Source organism: Malaclemys terrapin, chromosome 6, assembly GCF_027887155.1.
Source record: "Malaclemys terrapin pileata isolate rMalTer1 chromosome 6, rMalTer1.hap1, whole genome shotgun sequence".
Classification (NCBI taxonomy): domain Eukaryota; kingdom Metazoa; phylum Chordata; order Testudines; family Emydidae; genus Malaclemys; species Malaclemys terrapin.
The window spans coordinates 131,577,580-131,596,283 of NC_071510.1; the positions used below are offsets into that span (position 1 = coordinate 131,577,580).

An 18,704-nucleotide genomic window follows, 5' to 3' on the forward strand; every position below is an offset into this window, starting at 1 on the left:
CCGAGCAGCCCTACAATAACATACCAGCGTGCCCCGTCCCCGCACTTCCGAGCAGCCCTACAATAACACACCAGCGTGCCCTGTCCCCGCATTCCCACACAACCCTACAATAACATACCAGCGTGCCGCGGCCCTGCACTCACTCTAATAACCTGACAACAGGCCTCGCCAAGTTCAGAACAAAATGCAAAACCTGTTTTGTCACTTCGGCTTTCCCTTGCTAAATCCTTCTCGACCCTGCTGCGGGACACCGCACTGCATGCACACCCCTCCACGCTCACATGTGTGTGCACACACAGAAACACAGTACCCCGCCCCCATCCACACGCACGGAGCTACTTCCACTGCACGCTGGGAAGGGAGAAAGAGACAGACAGGTGGCTCTCCGTATTTCCATGGCTAAACGCTTGGGAGGCGCCAGATGCTGCGGCGATGGGGCCGGCAAAGTCCCTGGCGGGATTACGGATCCTGCCAGGCAGCTGGGATGGAGCCCCGGGGGCTATTCTCCAGGTACTAACTAACCCCTGGGTGTTTCTCTCTGAACGTCTCTCCCTGCGGCAGGATAACCTCAACCTCCTGCTGACGGAGGAGGAGATGTACAGCCTGATGGAGACCTTCCAGCAATGCAAGATCATCCCCGGTGAGTGCTGCCCTTCACCTCACCCTGCAACGTGCTGGCCCCTGGGTGTGTATATTGCTGCCCCCTAGGGGCTACAGACAATAAAAGCTCTACTACTGGTGACGGCGGGTGGAGTTTCTCCTTTAACTCAGAGAGACCGGGGTTGGAAGGTCCAGAGTTGGGCCCATGCTGCACACATGTGGGATACCTACAGCCTCACTCAGGCACCCCGAATTCCAGCAGCGCACCCCCAGTCCTGAAAGCCCTGGGCCAGCAGGTGAGCAAGATTTTGGGCCCCGGTTTGCTTCTTGTTTATTCACCTGTCAAGACCTACACTCGGGTTCCATGTTTCCCTGGCCACATCGATGACATCACAGGTGTACAATGCAGAGTGTGCCTGTGATGTCATTGGTGGTTGCCAGGGGACCACGGGAGGCCTGGCTGCAGGTCCCGGCATGTGCAAGGGGCTGCGTGACTGGGGACCCGCGGGTCAGTGCTCTCCCCTGGGCGCTTCACGGCCGCCCTCAGCAGCGCCGCGCAGCACTGGGCTGACGTGCGCCCGGCTTGGCCTTGCAGAGACCTGCCTGACGCAGGACAATTTCCTGCACTACAAGCACCTGGTCCACAAGCGCCACTTCGAGAGGCCGCTGAGCGAGGATCAGGAGGAGCGCGCTGCCCTGCAGTTCACCGCACTGGACCCCGATAAGAAGGGCCACGTCGAGTGGCCGGATTTCCTCTCCCACGAGTCCATCGTGCTGCTGCAGAAACTCCGGCCACAGGTACTGGGACAGCCCCCCCGAGCGCACAGAGCCAGGCCCCCTGGGGCAATGCCACGGGGTGGGGGGGGCACCCCCTGGGGAGTTCGGGAGGCCAAGAGGGATCCTTGAGCATCCCAAAGACTGTCCCAGTGCCTCTCCCCATCCCAATGAGCTGCCCATTCCTCAAGATCTCTCTTTCTGCCTGTCTCCTGTCTGTGTGTCTGTCCAGCCCCATATCATCTATCATCTATCTATCCCTACACATCCCCTGGGTCTCTCTGTCTGTCTATCTATCGCCATGCACCCCCTCTATCTATCTATCTATCTATCTATCCCCATCCACCCCCTCTATCTAATCTATCTATCTATCCCCATCCACCCCCTCTATCTATCTATCTATCTATCTATCTATCTATCTATCTATCTATCTATCTATCTATCTATCCCCATCCACCCCCTCTATCTATCTATCTATCTATCTATCTATCCCCATCCACCCCCTCTATCTATCTATCTATCTATCTATCTATCCCCATCCACCCCCTCTATCTATCTATCTATCTATCTATCTATATATATATCTATACACCCCCTCTATCTAATCTATCTATCCCCATACACCCCCTCTATCTATCTATCTATCCCCATACACCCTCCTATCTATCTATCTATCTATCTGTCTATCTTAGTTATTTCAGAGCGCCATTCTCCAAGGTCCATACCCAACACACCAAAGCAGACTGTGAGGAGTTACAAAAGGATCTCACAAAACTGGGTGACTGCGTAACAAAATGGCAGATGAAATTCAATGTTGATAAATGCAAAGTAATGCACATTGGAAACATAATCCCAACTCTACATATAAAATGATGGGGTCTAAATTAGCTGTTACTACTCAAGAAAGATCTTGGCGTCATTGTGGATAGTTCTCTGAAAACATCCACTCAATGTGCAGCGCCAGTCAAAAAAGCGAACAGAATGTTGAGAATCATTATGAAAGGGAGAGATAATAATAATATATGGAGATATACCTATCTCATAGAACTGGAAGGGACCCTGAAAGGTCATCAAAGTCAGAAAATATCATATTGTCTCTATATAAATCCATGGTATGCCCACATCTTGAATACTGCGTGCAGATGTGGTCGCCCCGTCTCAAAAAAGATCTATTGGAATTGGAAAGGTTCAGAAAACAAAAATGATTCGAGGTATAGAATGGCTTCCGTATGAGGAAAGATTCAAATGACTGGGACTATACAGTCTGGAAAAGAGATGACTAAGCGGAGATATGATCGAGGTCTATAAAATCATGACTGGTGTGGAGCAAGTGAGTAGGGAAGTGTTATTTACTCCTTCTCATAACACAAGAACTAGGGGTCACCCAATGAAATTAACAGGCAGCAGGTTTAAACAAACAAAGGAAGTATTTCTTCACACAACAACCTGTGGAACTCATTGCCAGGGGATCTTGTGAAGGACAAAAGTATAACTGGGCTCATAAAAGAACTAGATAAGTTCCTGGCAGACAGGTCCATCAATGGCTATTAGCCAAGATGCTCAGGGACACAACCCCATGCTTTGGATGTCTGTAAACCTCGGGACTGCCAGAAGCTGGAATGGACGACAGGGGATGGATCACTCAAAATTGTCTTGTTCTGTTCATTCCCTCTGAGGCCAGCACCATCCCCTGTCGGCAGACGGGATACAGGGCTAGATGGACCATTGGTCTGACCCAGTCTGGCCGTTCTTATGATCTTATGTCTTTGTCCCACTCGAGCGGCTGGTCCACAAAAGAGGATAAGAGCCCACTACAGCAGCCAGCTAAGGAACTTCTCCTTTTGCTCCAGCCCTAGAGGCTCATACCTGAGAGAGAGTCCCAGATTTGAACCCCTCTGTCAGCCCAAGAGGGGTAGATTATATGGAGGCCCCATCACTAGGTCAGCCTCCCCCTTTGTTGGTGAGGCTGAGACAGTGGCCGTCCCAGCTGAGGTGTGGTCTCCTCTCCCCACACCTATCAGCAGGATGGGGTTGTATTCCCACCGCCCCAGCTTGGGATGACTGGTGAGGGACCTGTCCAGGACATCCCTCAGTGCTGCCTGGGGCTGGCACGGCTGTGATGAACCCAACCCCTGTGCCTGAGGGGAGCTTTGCCCCCCTGCACCCGCTCTAGCCATGCCCAGGAGCTCCAGCCAGCCCCCCTGCCCTCCTCCATTCCCTCCCTCCTACAGAATTCCCTGCTGCGGCTACTGACAGCCAAGGAGCGGGAGCGGGCGCGAGCCGCCTTCCTGCCCCTCCACCAGGACAGCCAGGGGCGGATCAGCCAGAGCGAGTGCCGGAAAGCCCAGCACACGTGGTTTCGGAAGCACCAGAAGGAGGCCCCGTCCTGCAACGTCAGGTAAGAGGGCCGGGCTGCCCAGGGGGAGAACCCCTTCCCCAGCCAGAGCTGGGGGAGCCCCAGGAGGCCCAAACTCCTGGTTAGTTAGCGGAGCATTTCCACCCAGAACCCCTGCTCAGTGTCTTCCCAGTGCAGGCCAAAGCGTCCGCCAGATCCCCCGGCACCGCCCCCCAGCAACAGTTCCCACTTCCCTCTGCGTCCCCCCATCTCCCTCCCACCTGCCTGAGAGAGGCCTGGGGAGCCCCCCCATCTCCCCTCACACCCCTGATGCCACATGCCCAGCGTGTGAGGCACAGCTGGAGCCCGGCCGGCGTTTGTCACACGGTACCCCAGGGCGCTGGTGGAGTCCCAGCCCGGCTCCTGCGGCCCAGGGGCAAAGGAGGGAAACGCCCTTTGTCCTCCGCAGCATCAGCCACGTGGGGCCCATGTCAGAGAGCAGCCCAGCCAGCAGCGGCAGCGACAGGAGCCCGCAGAAGACCCTGCTGGGCACCGAGCAGGAGGAATCCAGGTGAGCGGGGCGGGGCGCGGGGCGGGGCGTGGGGGGGGGACGGGTTCTGCCGCAGGAGCCTCCAGGCCCACGGCTGCAGCATCCGATCAGCTCCGCTGGGCCCAGGCTAGCTGGGCTCCCGCACAAGCCAGGCCCCTCCCGGCTGCTGTGGGGTGTGGTGTTAAAGGGGGTATCATAGCAGTGTGGGGCTGGCAGGGTCCTGCAGAGCTCACCTAGGCCAGCCCCCTGCGCTGAGGCAGGGCCAGTGGATTTGGGCTCTCCGTCCTGCCTGGCCTTAAAAGCCTCCAGTGACGGGGAGCCCCCCACCTCCCTTGGGAGCCGGCTCCAGAGCTGAACAACCTGAGCATTAGAAAGCTTCTCCTAGTGCTGGCGAGAAACCAGTGCCATCTGCCGGGGGAGACTGCGCTGCTACCTCCTTGGGGTCAGTAGTAACTACAGCACTTTTCACCAGTAGACCAGTGTCCTTGCCCCCATTTTGCACATGGGGAAACCGAGGCACAGGGCAGTAGAGTGACTTGCCCAAAGTCACCCAGTAGGCGAGTAGCAGAGCCAGGACTAGAACTCGGGTCTCCAGCGTCCCACCCTAGTGCGCCATACACAAGCCCACGCAGCGCCTCGGGCGCCTTTTTGCAAGAGTGGTGACATTTTCCAGGAAAACTTGTCTTCAGCAGCTTTCCTGGAATCCACAGAACTCAGCAGCTTAATCAAGATGGCCTTCTACTACAGCTAGAGCAGAACTGCACTCCCTCAGCCCGGAGAGCCATGCTGGTGGGCTCCTGTCACAGCCAGCAGCAAACAGATGTACTGCTACACCCCAGAGGTGGCTGCATTTCTGTAGCGTGGGGTGGTGGTGCGGGGAAAGCAGTCTGGAAAGCAGCCGGAGAGTCTCCAGGGTAATGAAAAACACTATAGATATATGAGGCAGACAGTATAATTATCCCACCCCAGTCCATGCGTCTGGAGAAAATGTTCTGTCTCCTATTAAAATCACTGGGTGGTTGAGGAAATTCACCAGATGGGAAATAACCTCGGTAAGCCGTAGCTCCATGTATTTCATGGCGTTCAGCCCACGCAGAAAGGGCCAGCTTCATCGCTGAAGTTAGCAGCGTCCATCAGTGCAAAGCTGCAGAGACAGAGGGCTGAGCAGGGCTCTCTGTGTGCTCTTCCGCCCAGGGAAGGATGGTGTGACGGCGTCCCTTTCCCAGGCGGGCGGCGGGAGCGCTCTGCTCTGGTAAAAGCACCCGGTTCGTTAGCAGAATCCTCCCGGGGGGCAGATTTCTGCTGGCAAGTGAATACATTTTACAATGGAATAGTCAGCAAAGCCACTCTTCCTTTTCGTTCTCCTGCCCAGGCAAGAGGGAGCCGGGGCTAGTGGTTAGAGCAGGGGACTGCGCGTCAGGACTCCTGGTTTCTAATCCTGGCTCTGTCACCGACGCGCTGTGTGACCCAAGTCCTTTCTCCGCTCTGGGCCTCAGTTTCCCACCTGTACTAATGGCGCTGGCCTGTCTCCTGGGGGTGTGGGACGACTCGTTCGTGTTTGAGAGATGCTAAGTATTGGTAACTTAAGATCAGGATCCGACATTTCCACAATGACGGCACAGGCAGAGACACCTAAAGCAGTTCCACAGCGGCTGCCGGAGAAACCCGGGACTTAGGGGTCGGGCCCTGAAAGGTCGGAGCCTGACGCAGCAGGGGGGCGGGCAGAAGACACTGGAGCTGCACCAAACACTGCAGAAACCAGCTGCTGGGCTGCAAAATGTGCTGCTCTGTGTTCTTGCCATCTGCCGGCCCCTCATCGCTGGCTCCACCGCCCCGGCTGCAACGCAGGCCGGGAATCACTGGGGGACCCGAGAGCGCGACCGATGAGCTCCTTTGTGCAGCGTCCCAGTGTGGTGATCACAGCTGCTCAGGGCGGGAGTGCCCCAAAGCCCTGGGCCAGGAGCCTGCCGGCTGCACCGCGACTCGGAGACAAGCACTGAAAAGCACTTCACTGCTAGGCCCTGCAGGCACGAGGCTGGCGGTCCCGTCACCACTCAGACGTGTGCTACGGGAAGGCTGTTTTACAGGGGCTGGCAGGAAAGGGGAAGGTAGCCGATACCCTAGGTACCGAGGCTTGAAGAGCAATAGGGGTTCTTGGTTGGGTCTGGGGGGCAGCCCACGCGAGGGTCATAGACGGCTCTTCCATGCCTGGGCTGCCCTCTCCAGTCCGGGCTCTATTCCAGCAAATAGGCACTTGCAGGGTCACTTAGCGGTGTGTCTCATCGGGATCCCTCTGCCCTGGGTCCCTGCCCAGCTGCTGCCCCCCCCTACGCCCCACACAGACCTGCACCCAGCTGTGATGTCCGGCCCCACAGCCTTCCACCCGGGGCTCTGCATCCAGTTCCTGGGGGTTCCTCCGCGTCCGGCTTCTCCTGGCTCGCCAGGCAGCTGCTGCTTCCCCTAGGTGCCCAGTCAGATCCCGGTTCAGGGTCTTTCACAGGGCTTCTGTGCCCCCTTACCTGGCCAGGAGGAAGGGGATGTGCAGTGGGGAGGGGGCTGATGGGAAATGTAGACCCCTGCTTAGCAGATCCATCATGCCAGGCTCTGGCAAGGGGACCCTGTGTCCCCAATGGTCCCTACACAGGCAGAGCCCCGATGGAGCGCTGCACGCTGGGATCCGTAGGGCCCGTGGTCAGGCCAGGAGCTGCTGCGTAGCACACATGGGCTGGGCTGGAGACCGAGCCCCTGCCCGCGTGGCCCCCACGCTAACCCCCCTCCGCTCTCCCCAGCAGGCCTGTCGACTGGCCGACCTTCCTGAAGGAGAACGTCATCTACATCCTCGCCGCCCGCCCCAACAGCGCCGCCATCCACCTGAAGCCGCTGGCGTAGCCGCCGCCCGGGACAGGGGCCGGGCGAGGGCTCCCAACCTGGACGATGCATGAGCGGGCGGGAGGCCGGGCGCACGGAGCCCAGTCCTAGCCTTTGTGTTCTGTAGTCGCTGAGCTTGCAGCTGGAGGAGCTGACAGACTGCTTCACCCGCTAGAGGGGCTGCCCCGTCTCCATGGGCCGCAGGTAGCCGCACCCAGCTCCCCCGCCCTCACCCACGTCCCAGCAGACTTCTGATTGGCGGAGCGAGGCCCCAAACCCCGCACCACGCCCGGCCACACCCCCAGCTCAGTAGAGTTCTGGTTTCTGATTGGCTGAGAGGGAGCTGCCCCCCCAACCCGCACACAATTCGGCAGACTTCTGATTAGCGGAGAGAGGACTGAACGCAAACAGTCCAGCAGCGCTCTGGCTTCTGACTGGCTGAGAAAGCCCATGTGAGCCCCACGTAGCGGCTGGACGGTTTCCAGCGTCGAGGTCGCCCTGTACCGTGGCCGCGGGTCGGCGGACTGGGCGTGACCCCGGTGGCTGTGGACTAACGAGCCCCCTGCTGGCCTGGCAATGGCACTGGCGTGCCTGCTGGAGAGCAGAGGGAGGCGTGTTGGGTGGGGTGGGGCCAGCACTGCGGGGCTGCCCTGCAGCTGGCAAGCTGGACCGGGCACCGTGCCAGCCTCTCCCCTGCTCTCTGGGACCACCCCCGCCCCCAGACTGGTCCCCTCTCTGCTCTGCACGGTGGCTCTCGACGCCCATATTCCAGCCTCTCTGGGTGAACAGATCTCTGGCTGGGAGAGCTGGGCACGGAGCAAGAGCCGAATGCCGTGAGACCCCAGCGAGGACGTGGCATACCGGGCCTGGGTCGCCTCTCACCACCACCCAAAGGACAGCAGTGTGACCGCCACCACGGAGCAGGCCCTGGTCTCTGTGCAAGCGACAGTCCTGCCTTGGCCGGGAGGGTTGGGGGGGGGACAGGGTGGATTCGGGGCCACCAAGCAGAACAGCTCAGTGTCCCCAGGAGCTGGCATGTGGGGAGCTGCTTTCCTCAGGCTGGCGAACCCCCGGCCCACCGCTGCAGAAACGAGCCACAGAGAACTCCCTTTGAGCAGCTCCACCTCCCGGTCTCCTCCCGGCTAAGGCGCCAGGCGCTGCTCTGCCAGCCAGGGGGCCCGTCAGGACAATCCTGAGAGTTGGGTGGTGTGTCAGCTGCTTGTCACGGGGCCGGATTCCCCTCTCGCTCCCACCAGTGTCAGCTCCAGGGAAGTGAGCCTGGTTCACTGCGGTGAGGTTGTGGGGGGGAGATCAGGCCCCCTGTGTTTCTGGAGCGAGGGCGTGGTAGGAGCCGTAGAAGCGTTGCCGCTAACGTAACCTGGGCCTCGCGCCAGGATGTCTTTCTAGAAGACACTTGCTAGCTCACCCCCCAGTGCCGGGCTGGATGCAGGGGTCACGGGGCGGGGTTAGGAAGGAGGGTCACAGTGGTCTCTTCTGGCCTTGCCATGTGTGAAGAAGGGATGCGAGTTTCTTGTGATTTCTTAGTCCTCTCAAAGTTGTCAGACGCCAGCCACCTGCCTTTACTACACAGCATCGCATGTCTGCAAATTCTGAGACCTCCGTCAGACTTTATGGAATCCGTAGCCACCTGTGACTTCACAGCCATAAGCCAGGATAGAAGTCATGCCCTCCGGCTCCAAAAGCACCGGCCACTGCCCTGAGCCAAAGAAGAATCTTCTTTCATTGTTAGCAGTACAGGAGCTATGACACACAGTGAGCAGTTCCAGTTCCACCCACCTGGGGGCAATGGTGACACATGTGCACTAGCTCTGCACACCTTTCACAGGCACAGTGCTAGCAGCCCCCCCACTGGCACTTGGTACCTGCTAGCTATTCATAATAGTGCTTCCTGTTCCCTACAAAGAGAAGCCAGTATTGCACCATGATGCAAGATCAGCAACTCATCGGAGACACTGTCAGGAGGGGCCAGATTTCCACCCCACCCAGCTTCACCACCACAGAACCAACTACCTTCCCCTTGAACGCGAAGGTGCAGCCGGCAGAGAATGCAGTGCCTTGTCCCAGAGACAAAGCAGTGCACACTGGGGTCTGTAGTCTCCGCACCTACGTATTCATTAGGAAGGTGGCCATGGATTCCTCTAGCTACTTGCCCCACAGTCCCCTGCCCCCGGAGCCTGTAACAGGGCCTGGATCATCGGGGAGCTAGGAACCAGCCTGCGTTCATGACGTCAACAGCCGGTACAGAAGCAGAGATGCCTGAGAGCGGAGATCCGTGGTGAGCAACAAGAGGTCACTGGATCCCCTTAGCCTCCAGCTCCAGCAAGGACAGGGGCTCAGAATCAGCGGGCTTGGGCCTCTCCGGTAGCAGTGCTGGGCAGAACTGAGGTTTGCTCTCGTCCTGTTTCTTACAGGAGGGAATGCAGAAGGCGTGAGGCTCCGTGAGCTGCACCAAGAACATCAGAGCGCGCTCCCCTCCCCCTCTTGGCAGGCTCTGCCTCTCGTTAATAAGTACTTGGCCATCCCCAGAGCCAGCCGCATATGAGCTGAGCGGCTGCAGCAAGTGCTGGCTCAGCTAATGGGAGAGGGAAATCGGTCACAGTTCAACCTAGCGGAGATAAAACGGTTACATCAGGCATGGCCTGCTTCAAAGCCGTGCCCAGCTACCGCCAGAAACCAAGTCCTTCCCGACAGCTCTGCCTGGAGCACCGCAGGACTCAGGAGGGAATTGCCACCCATGGGGCATTGGCATGTGTCGGGGGGTTACATCGGAAGCACCCGATAGCCGCCCTTGCCAGAGGCAGGATCCAACTCTCTGGTCCAGTGTGGCAAATGCTTTCGCTTTTGCTTTGCTAGATCTGCCAATGGGCCTGGCTTGGGCAGGCTGAGAGGAGAGGACACTGTGCCAGAGGAATCCGTCCCGTTGTGTTGGGAGGGTCTAGATGCAACCCACCCCAGCATCAGCGAGTCCATGGTCACTGGATGGCCAGTGGGGTCGCTCTGTCTCCTGGATGACTGCTCACTCCAGATCCTGCAGCTCTCCAGTCCTGGGGGTTCACTGGCCAATTCGCCTTGTATCAAGTATATTCGGAGCACAGCAGCTCTTGGTTTCTCAGGGACCTGCCCAGAACATTGTCCTGTTTTTAGAAGGAAGCCTGCCTGCAACGCCCCCTCCTGCTCCATCCCGGTTGTCGTCTGGACTATAACCTTCCTCGTCACCGTCTCAGCAGCCCTGCCTCATGTCCACTGGGACGGTGAAGGTAGCCTGGAGCCACACATGATGTGCGTGGGGTGGGCCCGGCGTGGGGAGAGGATGAAGGATTGCTGCTGCTGAACATAAGAAGATTCAAGTGCACAGGAGTGACCCAAACGGGAGCCCAACCACGCTGTCTATCTAAGGGGTTCCTCTGGCACCTCTCGCCCTGGGACGTGGGCACGGAGTGGAGCAACACACCCAAACTTTGCCACCGCATGACTCCGTTCACACCTTGCAAACAGCTGCCAAGCTGCACCGACCGTGCCTAACCCGGAGCAGATTGTGCCCACCCTCGCGTCCCTGGAGGAGACGACAGGCCACAGCCCGCGATCCCCCCAGATCAAGATGGAGCACAACATCCTGGGACCCGCGGTCAGAAAGGAGTGGAGCCGTGGGCAGCATGGCAACGCACCCTCAGTCACATTCGGCCCGTGGGCGTCCCAGGGCATGGACCGCGATGCCGAGCCAAGGCCGCTCGCCCACAGGTCCTGCTTGTGAAAGCCTCCCCTCCCTGGGGCAGCCCGTTGAACGATGGCAGAGAGGGAAGGAACATGGAGCTGCCCCAACAGACACCACCAGGGACATGGTGAGACGCCGCGCGAGGCAGCTGCAGTGACACCACCCACCCGGGCCACCGCACGAGCTGCACGTCCGAGCCAGCCCACGTCAGCTCCCCAGCGGTACCTTTCCTCCCCGGGGAGTCGGGAGCAGCGCTCGCAGCGGGTCCGGAGCGCTCAGGCAACACTAGCAGCCAGTGTGCCAGGGACAAGCACGCCTCGTACTCACACTCCCGGGCTGGCGCATCGCCGAGGGCACGTCAGTGTTGAAATGAGGGCGGCAGGAGGGCGCACGTACACGACAGGGATAATACATGGGGGGGCTCCCTCCCAGAGGCCCGCTGCTGAGTAAACGGGACGGAGGAGACACGGGGGCGGGTAGCTTCCTGGATCTTTCTGCTTCAGCCCAGGAGGTAACCAAATGGGGAGCTAGACACAGTCTCCATTGAAATGAGGGCAGTCCTGCCTCTGTACCCTCTGGCTGCTCTGAAGCCCTCAGCCTGCTTGTCTCTGGCTGGTGACCCAGGGTGATGCTCAAACTCTGGGCCCCGAAGGCTGCCCTTCGTTTGCAGAAAATGGGGCTGCATGCAGCCTCCATCAGCTTTAACAGAGGCATAAACTGCAGAGACTACACGTCCCAACATGCATTGCAGCCTGTGCACTGCTGGGATGTGTAGTCTCCGTGGGCCACGCTGTCTTGTGAATGGAGCTGTGGTGGTGAGCCCCGCGGGCTGGTTGGGGCACTTGGCTCGCTGGCTGTGTAACAAGTGCATGGGTTTCACCCAGCCAGGCAGGGCAGCATGGAGGCCAGCGTCATGGAGCCAATGGGTTACCCAAATTCCCACACGCCATGAGGAGGTTGGGGGGCAATGTACAGATAAAGGGGCCCGTTCCCCTGCGCGGAGCCCGACCCTTCTGCCTGGGCTGCATTTTACCCCCGCTTTGCGCAGGTGCCAAGGACTGCACCGGGAGTGGGGGCATCAGCCCTCCAGGTTTGACCCTGCCGGCGGCACTGCTGAGACAGCACCATCGCCTGCTGTCGGTGGGACCGGGGGAATGGCTGGGGCCGGCCCGCGGGGCGTGAGAAGGGCTGTGCAGCGAGATGTGTCCATTAAACAGCTGTGTCCAACCTCAATAGATCTGTTGGTCTTTGGATTTCGGTATCGCTCAGGCACCAGCAGCTCTGGGGGGTTCCTAAGGTGCCCCCCCGGTCCAGCCCCTGCTGGTTAGCCCCAGAGGGGCTGCTGCAGTGACCAGGTGTCCAGGGTCCCTGTCTGGTGCATCATGGGCCTGCAGCACCTGGTGAGTCCAGAGCCCTGGGGCAGGGAACTTCGCTCTGTGGCCCCTTCTGTCCTGGGCCGCTGCCCTTGAGTGCCGGTGGCTTGTGAGGATTCCTGGTTCCCTCGCTCCAGAGAGCAGCCCCTCTCCAGCACCAGCCCCCTGGGCAGAGCTCCCTCCACCAGCTCTGTGAACTTGAACTCAGTTCCCGCCCGGGCCTTTGTTTAACATCCTCAGCAGTGGCAGGGCCTGTGCAGCTCAGGCCTAGTACACTCCAGAAGTGGGCGCATCCATTCTGGGCAGTCCGCCCCACCCAAATCAGAGGGGAACAGGCTGCCAGGGCCCCTCCAGGGCTGTGCCTTGTGAGATGCCATTCAGCTGCCCTCATGGCCATCGCTGCAGTAACTGAGCACCACCCCAGCATTAGCCGCAGCTGGGGAACCGCAGCACAGCAAGGCAAAGGGACTTGCCGAGGGTCACACGGGGAGGCTGTGGAGGTGCAGGGGCTTAGAACCCTGGTCTCCCAAGTCCTAGGCTAGTGCCCTAACCATTGGGCCATCCTTCTTGTCTGAGCCTCGGCCCGTGACACCAAGGCTCCCGCCTTGGGCTGGGCTTTGCAAAGGGGCCGCACTGGCTGCAGCTTTGGGGGGCTGGGAGCTGAGGAAAGCGCAGAGGGGAGATGCTCTCTCCAGCCCCAGGCTCGTGCTCCCTGGGGCACTGGGAGTTGTACCAGCAATGCCCCCACGCCCCCAGCCATGATGACCCCTCTTGTGTCTGGCTTCCCAGATCAGTGCTCTCGGCCAGGCAGTGGGGAACAGCTGGCATGGCAAGGCAGCGACCCCTCTGGCCCATTAACGGGCCCCTCGGGGACTCCCGGCTGGTTCCCGCCCTGGAGGTGGGCGTGTGCAGCCCGGATCTTTGGGGACCTGGTGGGAATGCAGTGGGGAGGGGCGAGGAGACGTACTGGCCTTGGAATATAGGATTATTCTGCAGAGGAAAAAAACCAGAGGCTGCATTTCGGATCATGGAGCTTGTGATGTGCTGAGTCACTGCCACTGACGTCTCTCCCCAGCCTCGCTCAGAGCTGCTCACGGCCTGCTCTGAGGCAGAGGGCCTGGCGCGTTTATATGGGGCACAGGTCTCTGGATTTCCCCCAGGGTAACTGGGAGCAGAGTCTGGCATGCTGAGCTGATGCAGCCAGGCGGTTTGGGAGCCTGGCACAAGGGCACGGGACATAAATGAAGAAGCAGCACATTAAACGAATCCGCTGACAATGGAGACCACACGCCCAGCCCCCTCCCTGCACCGCCCCACATCTCGACAGGCAGAGGGGGCAGCGGGAATTCCCGCCCAGACGCGACTCCGCGGGAGGGGCCAGCGGGAATTCGGAAGACAGGGCACTGGGCTAGACGGGGCGTTGGTCTGACCCAGTCTGGCCAGTCTCTGCTAGACGTACACGCTCAGGATCGAGGACAAATGATCCCTCCCAACCCAGCAGCTTTCCCTGTGGCTGAGCGCTCCAGCCAGGGATTAGCAGCGGATTCTGAGTGCGCTCGCCCCTGACCGCTCGTGATGAGCCAGCGGTGGGTGGAACGGCTTTGGGATCAGACAGAGCTGGGCTGCCCCAGGGATCCATTTGGGCTGGTGCCGGGTTACAACACTGATCACTTGCTCGCTGTCAGGGGAGAGCTCAGCCAGACCTCGCTTACAAATCATTTCGGGAGTGTTTCCATTTCAATTCAAATTTCCAACCAGCGACTACACTGGCACCACTGCATGGAACTGGGGGGGTGCTGGGGAAATCCCTGGGGCTGCGCCGGGCGGAGGAGCAGCAGCCCAGTGGGGGAGCGAGCAGCAATGGGAGCTGCTTTGTGCATCCAGGACCAGCCAGACCCCGGTCAGCCGCTGCCCGTGGGGAGACAAGGGCCACGCTCTCCCCCTAATTGCAGATGTGAGCGGGGAGGGAAGCCCTAGGCCTGCAGAGGGAGTGAGGGCAGGCCCATCGCCGGGGGCGGGAGGGCAAAGGGGACAATTGCCCAGGGGCCCCAGGCCCTTTTAAATCACCGGGGGGGGGGGGGGGAGGCGCAAGGCTCCTAGGTGCGTGCAACCCACCAGCTCCCAGACACACCCCAGGCACTTTCTCCAGTGCACACATGGGGTGGGAGCCGCCGCCAGGCACCAGGGAGCACGGTGCCCGAACCCCTTAGCCCCAGTGCCACTGTCTCCGCCCAGTGCCCGGGCAGCTGTTCAGCCGAGCTGCAGGGCACGGACCCGGGGAGAGGAGCTGAGCGCTGCCGGGGGGACGAGGAGAGACCCACACCGAACCCTGGGGATTATTTCCCAGCCCAGGATGGGGGACTGGAGCCGCCGGCCCTGGGCAGCAGCCAGTGGACCTCTCTGGACCGGGAGAGCTGCTGTCCTCACCCACGTCTGCCTCAGTGCCGCAGTGGAGGAGAAGAAAGGTACCGATCGCGCCCCGTTGTGCTGGCCACGCTGTGGGGAGAGGGGGCGCGCCCTGATGGGGCGGCTGGGGGGAGGGGGAAGGAGCCCCGCTGGAACTAGGGGTGCTGGGGGCAGCACCAGCCAGTGTAGGCCCAAATGTCAGGCGGACCACGCGGGCGCGGCTTGCAGTAGGGGGCTCATTGACGGTTCTGCCCTGGGGTCCGGAATTGCTGTTGGCGGGCCTGGGCGAGGGGCTCCGTGTGAAGGGCGGGAGGGGCCCAAGCTGCATTGCCAGCTCTCCCGGTTTTACCGCAAGTCTCGCCGCACTCGGTGTTTTCCACACAGCTCAGCTCTGCAACTTGGGCGTTACCGGGGAACCTCAGCTCTCGCTAGGAGCGCCCGGACGTACCCAGCCCTGAAATCCTCCAGCGCTAGAGGCCAAGTGTGACGATGCTGCCTGCGGGAACCAGCTGAGGTCACTCAATCAGGGTGAACTGCAAACAGAACAGGGCAGACAAACCCCAAACGCTGGTGGATATTCTAATACTTAGATTTACCAACCAGCCCAAAACAGCCTCTGTATTACCGCACTGGTTACTCAGAAGTCCAAACAACGCAGTTCCCTTGAAGTGCCCAGCCTCAGGCCTCCGTCCAGACACACACGTCAGATATGATGGTGATTACTGAAAATCTTCTCTCATATAAAAGAAAAGGTTCTTCTAATCTCAAAGGATCAGCCACATACCCAGGTTCAATTATAACTTAGATCTTACCCAAAATACACCCTATAGTCAATTCTTATTAACTAAGCTAAAATTTGTTAAAAAAGAAAAGCAAGAGAGTGTTGGTTAAAAGATCAATTTACAGATAGACTTCAAATTCAATTCTTGAGGTTCAGATACATAGCAGAGATGAGCTTGTAGCTGCCAAAAGTCCTTTTAGAAATAGTCCAGAGGTTATAGTCCAATGTCCATGCTCAGGGTGACTCCAGTCAGTAACTGGGGCTCTCAATCCTTGTGGCTTAAGGTTTCCCCCTCTTGAAACCCAAAGCAGATCTGAGATGAAGCAGGATCGTGTCCCAGGGTTCTTATACATTTCCAGCAGCCTTTCGGCCTGAGAAAACAATAGGCCTAACTCTCCTTCTCCCAAACATCCTGGCAATTAGCACAGGGTAATTTATCCATTAAACAGTTCAGATACAGGTTACCACAACCTTCAAAGAGACATAGAGACAATAATACTATTTCCCTCAAGTGTTTCCTAAATGTTAATATTCCTTTTTCGACCTTTGAATCAAAGCTATAGCAATAGACAAGACTTGTTTGCTGACATCACAAGACCTGAGCAAACATCTCCCCTTCTACCTCTAACAATGCCGGCTGCATTTCAAAGCTCTATTCATTTACAGATCTTCCTAGCCAGTCTCTAAAGTTGGGCCATGGGTCAGGTCAGTCTGGGAGGTAATTAACTCTTTCTGGCCCTGGCCCCTTTCAATGAGATATTATTACACTCATCGCATCACACCAGGCTCCCAGATGCTCCCTGGGCCTGTGGTGTGGATAATCTGCCTGCTTCCTCCACCCTCACCCTACCCCCCATGCTGCAGCCAACTTCGCCCGCCTGCCTGCCAGGGGAAAGTCCCTGCCTCCGCAGACTGGGAGCTGGCTAATTAGTACAGCAGGCGGCCGGGCTGGCTGGCGTCCCCCCGCCCCGTTGTTCCGCCGCAGCGAGCGCGTGCTGTGCCCCTGCGAGCAAGGAGGCTTTTAGCAGCTCCACTGGGGACTCTCCGTGGCGCGGGCAGCCCCCGGGGCCTGGGGGGAGCTGGCGGCCGCGGTGCTCCTCAGCGGAACAGAGCGTGGGCTGCAGCCCGGCACCGGGAACAGCCACGCCCAGGGCTTGTCCCATGCTCAGGAGGGGACTGAGGAACACAACCCCTCCCCAGCAGGACCAACACACACCCCCTGCCCTGGCAGCTGCCTCAGCCGACTGGTACCAGAGACCCCTGGCAGCGTGGGCTCCGATCCCGGCCTCTCTGCGGAGGCTGTGAACCAGGGGCCAGCCAGTGCCTGTGTCACGGAGTATTGGGGGACTCAGGGCCCTGCACCCCCGGCTTCCTGCGATTCACCATGACTCTCAGCCAGCCAGTAAAGCAGAAGGTTTATTTGGATGACAGGAATACAGTCCAAGACAGGTCTTGCAGGCACAGACAACAGGGCCCCCCCTCAGTTAGGTCCAGCTTGGGGTCCCAGGGCATGCCAGCCCACCCCCCTTTGGGGGGTCAGAGCCATCTCTGCCTCCTTCCAGCCTGCTTCCAGCACTCCGCTCTCCGCGACCCCTCCCACAGCCTTTGTTCAGTTTCCCGGGCCCCGGAGTCACCTGACCTCCAACCCCCTCCTGGGTTCTCATGTTACAAGCTCAGGTATGTTCCCTTGGGCAGATTCCCATCCCCCGATGCAGACCATCCTAGTCACACTCCCCTGTCAGCATTCCCACACCCCAGCAAGAACAGTCCCAGTTCGTCACATCTCTCCCCCCTTCGAGACCGAACTGAGCAGGGTCACTTTAGCCAGTGACCTGGGGAAGTTTGAACCTACCCCCGTTCCCATGGATGCCCCCGCATCCCTCCAGTTCCTTGGTGGGAATTACACCAGGCCCCTTCAGTTCCACGCCCCCCCTTCGGTCGGGGGTGCTTGATGGCACTCGCAGTTCGCATGTGGGAAGGTTTATGCGGCCTGTGCCCTTTTTCCACCCCCATACCTCTGGGGTTCCAACTGGGCTGTGGTCTTCTCCCAGCGCTCCAGTCTGGAGGTCTGTGCTTTGGGCTCTCTTGGTTTAGAGCCGCCCTTTTAACCTTGGCCACCCTCTGGAAAGGCTCCTTTATGCTGGGCAAGGGTCCTAAAGCTGTTTTCCCCTTGTCCCAGGCCTTCCTCCCCCTCTGACAGGGGTCACAGGATCCGCAGTACTGTCGGACAGTAACAAAGACCCCAGGCCAGTAAAAGCTCCGTAGCAGCCTCTGCTGGGTACGCCAGGTTCCCTGGTGCCCTGAGAGGGGAATGTCATGGGCCCGGCACAGCAGCTGGCGGCGATACTTCTGGGGTACCACCAGCTGCCTCCTGATCCCCCCTGACTCCATTTTCCCTGGGGGAGCCCATTCTCGGTACAGGAACCCCTTCTCCCACAGGAACCTTTTCCGGCCACCTCGTCCCATGGTCTGTACCGCATTGAGGTCGGCCAGGTCCCTTATCTTCCGCAAGGAGGGATCTCTCTGCAACTCGGCCTGGAACTCAGCAGCTGGGACAGGGATGGCCACCTGCTCTTTCTCGCCCGCTGGGTCTGAAGCTGCAGCCTCCCTGAGCCGTGTCCCTGGGCGTTCCCTCCCCACCAGGTTAGGGTCCTGCGCCTCAGGCAAGGCACCCCCCCCAAGGCCAGGGCGCAGGGCCCCTCGCCGGCTCTGACTGCGGGTCACAACCAGTGCCTTTTGGGGGTTGCTTGGCCAGTTCTCCAGGTCCCCCCCCATCAATACCTCAGTGGGCAAATACGGGTGTACCCCCACATCCTTGGGGCCCTCCTTGGCCCCCCACTTCAGGTGTACCCTTGCCACGGGCACTTTGACTGGTGTTCCGCCCACCCCTGTCAGGGTCAGGTAGGAGTTGGGCACCACCTGATCTGGGGCCACCACCTCGGGCCGGGCCAGCGTCACCTCTGCGCCCGTATCCCAGTATCCATTGACCTTCCTCCCATCCACCTCCAGGGGAACAAGGTACTCTCTCCGGAGGGACAGCCCCGCGCCCACCGTATAAACCAAAAACCCTGAGTCGGGGGCATCCAGCCCCCTAGAGGAGCTGGCCTGGGGCCCTTCTCTCTCTTGAGCAGTTGATAAGCTGCCAGCCCCTCTTGCGTGAGAAGCCTGCCCCTCGTCCGTCTGGGCCTCTACCAAGTTAACCCTATGCGGGTTCGGCCTGCTCAGTCTGTCCTTGAGCTTGGGGCACTGGGCCCGAACGTGGCCTCTTCGGCCGCAGTAATAGC

General features: G+C 59.5%; 1 protein-coding gene across 2 annotated transcripts in view; it reads left to right on the top strand.

Annotated features, from left to right (window-relative positions):
• The window catches only part of PHF24 (PHD finger protein 24), a 35,618-nt gene extending 23,525 nt beyond the window's left edge, over positions 1 to 12,093 (top strand). Inside the window, exons 4-8 of one of the 2 annotated variants that reach the window (XM_054033219.1) lie at positions 562 to 640; positions 1,196 to 1,398; positions 3,606 to 3,772; positions 4,179 to 4,280; positions 7,049 to 12,093. In XM_054033219.1, coding sequence (XP_053889194.1) covers positions 562 to 640; positions 1,196 to 1,398; positions 3,606 to 3,772; positions 4,179 to 4,280; positions 7,049 to 7,148 — 651 coding nt within the window. In that variant the 3' untranslated portion in view covers positions 7,149 to 12,093. The remainder of the gene's footprint in view (positions 1 to 561; positions 641 to 1,195; positions 1,399 to 3,605; positions 3,773 to 4,178; positions 4,281 to 7,048) is intronic. The other variant, XM_054033220.1, reaches the window with a different exon arrangement.
• Positions 12,094 to 18,704: the final 6,611 nt, after the last annotated feature.